The following is an 8,668-nucleotide window of genomic DNA, read 5'->3' on the forward strand; positions in this document are numbered from 1 at the left end:
GATGCAACAAAATAAATAAAGTATATTGCATGTGCAGAGCCCTTAGAAATGTAGTATTTTTATTTACATTGGCTTCAGAGAGCATACACATTTACAGTTTTTAGTATTTAATATATTGTTTCTGTGTGACCTGAATTAACCATGCTTTTTCACAAAAACGTCAAAATATCTCATATTTAAATGCATTAAAACAGAATATTAAAACAAATTATTAATAATTATATTAAGATTTATAAACACTAAATGAATTGTATCAATAATTCTATTACAAATAAATTATTGTATGCATATATAATTTAGACTTTATTATTTACATATAAAATATATATTTATTCTATTATTTATCTACGATATCTGAATATGCCTCTCATGCATACTGAAGTAATAACCGCAGTTTAATGGCAAAGGGTTAATCTTTGATCAACGCCCCGATCTTTTCTTATCCTTGTTGTCAGGGCTCGCACAGCATTGTGGGTAGAGTAACGCTAGGTCAGATGACCCTTGCCTCTCCTGTGAGGGGTACTGCTGCTGTCACACACTGAAGGGAAACACGCCGATTTTTACAGGTACGTCTGTATGATTTTGAGGTTATCGTTGACTTCTCGTATACACCCTACGAGGTGAAATGATCGACGCAGTGACAGGCGCAGGAATGTCGCGTGCGGTTACTAAGGCGGGTCGTGTAGCGGGAGCAGTTAGCGAGCTAGCATCAATGTGAGTGTAGCAGGACTCATGGGGGATGGGCTGGACTAAACTGGATGGCTTTTCTTAGTCGAATATCCTTCAAAATTATTTTGATTCGCTTGACATGACACACTTGGAAAATCTGTGTGATATGTTTTATAGTGGCAGAGCAGTAAAGTTTTGTCTCAGCGAGGAATTGGCGCTGGCACGACGAGTCTTTCCGAGATTACAGGTTAAACTGGGTTATAATTTAACAACAGCCCCGTCCTCTCTGACTTCGAGTAACGAGTAACTTTAGTTCTTCTCTTATCAGTCTTGTAGCAGGTGGAGTATAACTTGACACTCGGTTATAACTGTATCTGACATGATGTTTAAATTTGAGCCATCGTCTGCTTCACTCACTGTCTTGTCAGGATCTGCTCACACTGAATTAGCTGCTTAATATACTCTTACTGTACTATATTTTACATTGGATATGAAGGAGGGAAATAAAAAGGGGAAAGTCCTCTAACTCAAGATGTGGGACACAAAAATGCCTTGTAATACATTTATTTTTCTTTCTTTTTTAAGTCTGTAATGTATTACTTTTTTCCTACTAGTATTTTGTGTTTTAGGCCTGAATATAATAATGTTCCCTCAGATATGGGTCAAATATGACTTCATCTTATAGATATGGCTGTGATTGACTAACTATATGGATCACTATGATATGTGCTCTCAGATGTATTATGAATTTAATAAATTTGGTGTCAGAGATAAAAAATAAAAAAAAGGATAAAAAAGATTTCTGATATATGCCCTTCATTAGCAATGATTTCATGTGGATTTGTCGTAATTGGATTTATTTATTTATTTATTTTTGATGTACCAAATGTTTTGTGTATAATGAAATTTTTAACTTATGTGTGCTTGTATTAAGTGAATTATCTCATTCTTAAATTGAGCATAAAGTCCATAGAAAATCAGCTTAGTGTATGGCCAACCAGACCGTGCCATGTAAAGAAGTTCAGCCAATTATCATTTCAGTGACCATCTGAAGGGCTTAGGCTCTCATGATAATACTCTGAACAGATTGACCAACCTCCTCCTCCACCTTTTATCTTTCTCCTGTTGCTATTACACTATTGAAACTGAACCATTGTAAATGTTTGCAAAAGTGTGTTCACTGCACTTTTATCATGCGTTTGTACACACTGATGATGGACAAACCGTAACTATTGTCTGGGAATTCTGCCACACATACAGGACTGATAGACATTAAGTCAGAAACAACCATAATAACTTCTTTAAGGCATGTGAGAAAAATGCTTTCATTGACTGTAAAAGTGTTTCTCTAAAATTTTGTTAAAGTAGATATGACTGAGTGTTTTTACTTCACACGTTTGCAGTCTAAACATTAGTTTTCTTGGAATTATATGAAAGTACAACTCAGACTTGTTTGTCTGTACTGCAGCTGATGCTGATCATAGTATAAAGTACTGGAGGTGGACTGTTTTTGATTATACACCAAATAATGCATAGGGCTTCTTATCACCCATTCAATCATTCGTCGTATTTACTCAGTGTTCTTCGTTTACACCATCAACATTTACGTTAGTCTGTATACCAACAAATGACTGGATATACACTACTGTTCAAATATTTGAGATCAGTACGAGAGAAAAAAAAAGATTTTTGAGCTAGGACTTTTGTAATGTTGCAATGGATTTCTATTTTAACGTTTTTCTTATCCTGCAAAAAATTTATCACATTTTCCACAAAAATATGAAGCAGACCAATTGTTTTCAACATTGATAATAGGAAATCATCATATATTAGAATGATTTCTGAAGGATCCTGTGATACTGAAGACTGGAGTGATGATGCTGAAAATCCAGCTTTGCATCACAGGAATAAATTACATTTTAAAATATATGAAAATAGAAAATATTTTATTGATATTTCACAGTATTACATTTTGTGCTGTATTAAAATAAATCCAGAAACTTCTGCGCACTAGTATACTTAATCAAACTCTTTGCTGTCTAGTTAAAAGCAGGTTGGTTTGTCTTTGTCGTTGTTTGTGCAGGTTGAATCATGAGGCACCTGGTCTTCCTCCTCCCAGCCCTGCTGCTGCTGCTGGCCCTGCCGGACACCAGGGGGCGCTACAACGACGACTTCGATGACGGTGAGGACATCGCCGAGTTTGATGACAATGACTTCGCTGAGTTTGAGGACGTCAGCGAGGACCCAGCAGTCGATGTGGAGAAAGAGCCGCCCCCTCGAGCAGCCCCCCCATCCACACCTGTAGAAGACGACGAAGACGAGGCCACGGTGGAGAACGAGGATGGCCAGGACGAGTTTGAAGATGCTGATGCACAGGTAAAAATGGGAAAGCACTCCTACTTCCGTTTTTCTGCAAGCCACAAATCTTAATTTGATCTGATCGACGTTACAGGATCAAGACATGTACAGCAAGTATGACAACGAGGAGTTTGAGGGCTATGAGAAGACCAACCCTTCATTCAAAGACACCCTTATATACAGAGAGGTACGGATTCAGTGAAAAATTCACTTCACAGGCGCCTCACTGGCTTCCTTAGATGACTGTTTGCATGTGTAACAGGTCCCAGCGCACCTTCAGAACAGCTGGGAGAGTTATTACATGGAGATCCTGATGGTCACGGGTCTTCTTGCCTACATTATGAACTACATAATTGGCAAAAACAAGAACAGCAGGCTTGCCCAGGCCTGGTTTAATTCCCACAGAGAACTTCTCGAGAGCAACTTTGCCCTCGTGGGTAAGTGTACCTCTCTCTCTCCACTTTGCCAGTTTCTCTGACCTTGTTTTTGGTTCAAACTCTCAAACGTGTCTTTACTTTTAGGGGATGATGGCACCAGTAAGGAGGCCACCAGTACGGGGAAACTGAACCAGGAGAATGAGCACATCTACAACCTGTGGTGCTCAGGACGAGTCTGCTGTGAGGGCATGCTGATTCAGCTTAAGGTAGCGTGTCTATGTGAATGAGAGAAAGAAGGATGCTTCACAGATGTCTGTGCATTCACCATGATATGGTTTTTGGTCAACTGTTGCAGTTTTTGAAAAGACAGGACCTGCTGAATGTGTTGTCCAGGATGATGAGACCGGCCTGTGATCAAGTGGTACGCGCACACACAAACTCTGATGTATTAGCATAGACTGATTTCAAGTAGTGTGTCAAAAGGATGTTCCTCTTCCTCATCCACAGCAAGTTAAAGTGACTCTGAATGATGAGGACATGGACACGTTTGTGTTTGCTGTGGGGAGTCGGAAGGCCATGGCACGGCTGCAGAAAGAGCTGCAGGACCTGGTTAGTCATGAATGAGCTGCATATTTGATAGAAAATACTATATTATTATTTACACTGCTGTTCATACGTTTGGGATTAGTAAGATATGTTTTAGTGAATATGGAAATCAGTCAGAAGTAACAGGAAAAAAAAAAACATCTACAATGTTGCAGTGATTTCTAGTTTAAATAAATGCTTGAAGTTTTCAAACTGCTATTCAAAACTGATAATAGTGATAAATGTTTCTTGAGCAGCAATTCAGCATATTAGAATATTTTCTAGGACTGGAGTAATGGCTGCTGAAATTCAGCTTTGCCATCACAGAAATACATGACATTTGTTTTTACAATTACAGTCATTTGAAGATGTGATAATAGTTCTCGATATTACTGTTTTTACTGCATTTCTGGTCAAATAATTCTCCCTTGATGAGCAAAAGACACTTCTTTTTAAAAACTAAATAATTTATCCCAAACTTTTGAATAAGTGCTTTAAAGAATATTTAGTTTTTTGCTGAATTACATTTTAATGTAATTAAATTTAATTCAGAAATACTTTTTATGTATAAAATAGCAAAAGTTTGTCTTTAATTACACATTGTCATATGAACAACCAGTGAATAATACTAATTTTCTTTTTTGGCAAACAATAAATACACACACATCAACTCTTTCTTGGAGTCAGGCTTGACTGAAAGTAAAGGCTTGTGGTTAGTGAGTGCGTCTGATGTTGATGCACTAACCGCTCTGAAGGGTTCAGGGAGTTCATTCACTGAAGGATGTGTCAGACTGATTGAAACCAATAGCTCTTTGGGTATTTTTACGCAGTTCGTGCACATACAGTTTGTCTGTTTGCAAATTGAACTGCAACACTCTTGCTGTATGTGTTTGTGTGCAGTCTTTGAGGCAATAGAAATATCTCCGGTTTGTTTTTTTTGTATTTTGTAGTTTTAATGTCTTGAGGAACTGGTCTGTGCTAACTTGATTGTTTCTTGTTCTCTTCACAGAGTGAGTTCTGTGGTGATAAGCCCAAATCAGGGACAAAATATGGCATCCCTGATTCTCTGGCCATTTTATCAGAGATGGGAGAGGTCACGGATGGAGTGATGGACAGCAAGGTAAGAGCAGAACGTCACAGTCTGCCAGATCATTAGTGAGTTTGGACTAAGACCGTGTTGGGAAAAACGACTCTGATGAAACTAATTTTGGAACTAAAACTCTTAAAAATGGTTTTCGTTACTTTAAGTAAAACTAGACCTTAAAAAATCTAACTGTATATTAAAAAAGCTGACTTGGCAACTAACTGAAACAAAAGTTTAAAGGAGCTATGTGGAGGTTTTTACTTAAAAAAAAATCTTTAAGATAGAGTTTTCAGTTGTACATGTTTGAGCCAACCATGATGTAAAAAAAAGAATGACACCACGACTGTCCACCACGGTTGCCTCTATCAGCCTGTAGGCTCAATTGTTTGTGGAGGAGTCGGGGCCCGAATTGGTGCGAAAATTCACTAAATGTGACGTCATGCGCGTTCTCGTCTACTTGGGCTTACAACCGTACGGCACACCAGCCATTATAGTAAGCAGCGGCAATAGTCTTTTCAGATGGACTCTGGATGGAAAGAAGAGACCAGCCTCCGGCAGCACAATTCAGACACCCACGGACACTCCTCGTAAGTAAAAAAAAAAAAAAAACGTATCTAGCGTGGCAAAAAGCAAGAGCGATAGGCGTCAGTGGTTGCTGCGGCAACCCTGGTTGATGTGGTTGTGCTCGTACGAGCGTGCGCACTGAGACTGGCTGCAGTTCCTCTAATGGTTAGAAATTTCAGAACCTACGCAATGCTCCTTTAAGCTGAAGTTCTAAAATCATTAAAACAGAAATAAAGAGTTTTTTTAAAAATACTACGCTAATAAAATGACAATAACATGTTACTAAATTACAAAAACTGAAAATATAATAATTAAAGCTTATTTAAAAATATTAATAAATGGAACAATGTTATATAAATAATTCCAAAGTTGTTTTGAAATCATTTTTTTCTGTTTTCAGATGGTACATTACCTTACCACTCATGCTGACAAGATCGAGTCCATCCATTTCTCGGACCAATTCTCTGGTCCAAAAGTTATGCAAGAGTACGTTTTTCATTTATCAATTTTTTCCTTTCTTTTTCTCCTTGTAGTTATATTCTTCCACTATGTTGGAGGAGCTTGTACTGGTTAATAAATGTTAATGGTTTCTCAACTGTTTTTAGGGAGGGTCAGCCCTTAAAGCTGCCCGAGACCAAGAAAACACTGCTGTTTACATTTAACGGTGAGACAAATCCACAATCCAAAAATGGCCATTCTCCGTACTATCATTGGTCCGCTTATTAATATGTTGTATTTCCAGTGCCTGGGATGGGTAACACATCTCCCAAAGATATGGACAGTCTGCTGCCTCTGATGAACATGGTGATCTACAGCATCGACAAGCTCAAGAAGCTTCGCCTCAACAGAGAGGTGAGTGCACCACACGCACAATCTGAACAACAACACGTCGATCTAGTAACTGAAGGTTAACATGTTGCTTCATGTGGCTGTTCAGGGGAAGCAGAAAGCAGACAGAAACCGTGCTCGCGTGGAGGAGAACTTCCTGAAGCACACTCACGCTCAGCGACAGGAGGCCGCTCAGACGCGTCGTGAAGAGAAGAAGAGAGCGGAGAAGGAGAGGATCATGAACGAGGAGGATCCTGACAGACAGCGCCGCTTAGAGGTGTGTGTTTGTACTCTCTCAAAAAAAAATCAGAGGTTTTCTCTTATCGTGCCATCGATACATGATTTTCTCCTTGCTCTTTCATTCAGGAAGCCGCCCAGCGTCGCGAGCAGAAGAAGCTGGAGAAGAAGCAGATGAAAATGAAGCAGATCAAAGTGAAAGCCATGTGAGACACACACACGCTCATAGGAATCAGAGAAAGAATCTACTACTTCCACACATGCTAATCTATACACTCTTCTACGTGAATGTGCATGCCATTCGATTGGCTTCTATTGCGCCCACATAAACGCTCTGTCCAATCAGGAGAAAGCAGCTGGTTAAGGAGTAAATCTGATCTTTAAAAGACAACTGGATTGGAGATGTCTGAACTGTTTGAACATGTTTTACTGTAGCAATCATTTCAAGCATGACTTTTCAGCCTAATTGCGAGACTATTGCTTTTTGTGGGCTTTGTCATAATAATCTGGACCTTTTGGGCCTCTTCAAAGCAACTTGCCACTTTAGCCAACCTTTTTTCAATTCAGTTGTCTCCTGGGAGTTCAGTATGGACTTGTGTAGAGGACCTGCTCTTTCATTTCAACTCCCAAGAGATTTAACCTCACCTCCTTAAAGTTTCAGCTGTGCTTCTTTTTAAAGGGATATCCGGGAGTGTTTTTAAAAGGAACTGGGTGGGTAAGAAAGCTACCTTTTTTGTACTACAGTGCTTCCTTAACCCTATTTCTAAGAATTCATGATTGCAAGCGTTTATAGATGAGTAATAGGCACATTGTCATTGTCTTTCTTTTTTTTTCTTTTTTATGAGCAAAGGCCCACTGTGATTTGTCACTGTCAAGGCAGCGCAAACTCCTTTATACGTATTTAACAGAGGTGAAATTGAAATGTATTGTTAAGTTAATAGTTGATCAGAGCATCCATGAGCTTGTATCATGTTTATGAGTGAACATTGACTGTAACCCTTTTTTTCTGTAACATTTGTTAATGGGACGCTTAACTGAATAAAGCATTCATTGGAAACATAGTTCTTTGATTGAGTTCTGCTGGTTATTACATCTTTTCTAAAAATGTATTTCAGAAGTGTAAATGGCTAGTTCACCCCTGCTGTGTAATATGCTGTTTCCTATAAAGCTACTTTAAAAAGCATTACGGTTTCCACAAAAGCAACTGTTACAACAAATCAGCATATTATAATGATTCCTGAAAGAGCATTTGACACTGAACACTGGAGTAATGATGGATGAAGAATCACCTTTGTCATCACAACAATAAACTACATTTTAAAATATATAACAATAGAAGGTATTTTAAATTTCATATTTCATAATACCACTGTTTTTACTGTATTGTATTAATAAATGCAGCCTTGGGGAGGAAGAGTCATCTTATAAAACATTGAAAAGGTCTTACCAAACCAAATATTTTAGTATGATTTAGATATCTTTTAAAGTGTAAAATAAACCAAGTTCAATGTTTACAAGACATCACAGTTTTATTTGTTTTTCACATGTCGAGTCAATGAAAAAAAAAAGTTATTTAACAAACATTTTTTCAAAAACGTTGCGATACATGCATGACGACAAATAATGTAACAAATCTGAGAGGTGCAAGTGCACAGTTGAAATGGTCCTTTGTTCAAGCAAAACCAGTATTTATATCAAGTATCAAGCTACATCTCCTGTAAATCTACACATTTTCTTCAGACTGTTACAGTGGATGGAGGGGTGGAAGGGTTACAGTTTCTGTGATTCAGCCAGTATTGAGACAATGTCCAGTGGAGTTCTTCTTATAATAATTTTCATCATAAAGTATATGTTAAACAACGTTCAGATAATGCATGCAGTTTTCCATCTGACTGCTCTCCCCCAATCCAGCAGGGTGCAAAAAAAACAGCACACCTGTAAAAATATATTCATTCATGGTTTGAAA

The 8,668-nt window shown here is 38.2% G+C and overlaps 1 protein-coding gene across 1 annotated transcript; it reads left to right on the plus strand.

The window, feature by feature from the left end:
- Positions 1-433: 433 nt before the first annotated feature.
- Positions 434-7,763, plus strand: LOC113047231 (coiled-coil domain-containing protein 47). The gene is made up of 13 exons (XM_026208569.1): positions 434-566; positions 2,753-3,045; positions 3,122-3,214; positions 3,290-3,464; positions 3,549-3,670; positions 3,760-3,825; positions 3,912-4,013; positions 4,999-5,109; positions 6,038-6,123; positions 6,243-6,301; positions 6,380-6,489; positions 6,575-6,742; positions 6,832-7,763. The coding sequence occupies exons 2-13, from the start codon at positions 2,761-2,763 to the stop codon at positions 6,910-6,912; spliced, it is 1,458 nt and encodes a 485-aa protein (XP_026064354.1). The 5' UTR covers positions 434-566; positions 2,753-2,760; the 3' UTR covers positions 6,913-7,763.
- Positions 7,764-8,668: the final 905 nt, after the last annotated feature.

The sequence above is a fragment of the Carassius auratus genome, chromosome 28, assembly GCF_003368295.1.
Source record: "Carassius auratus strain Wakin chromosome 28, ASM336829v1, whole genome shotgun sequence".
Classification (NCBI taxonomy): domain Eukaryota; kingdom Metazoa; phylum Chordata; class Actinopteri; order Cypriniformes; family Cyprinidae; genus Carassius; species Carassius auratus.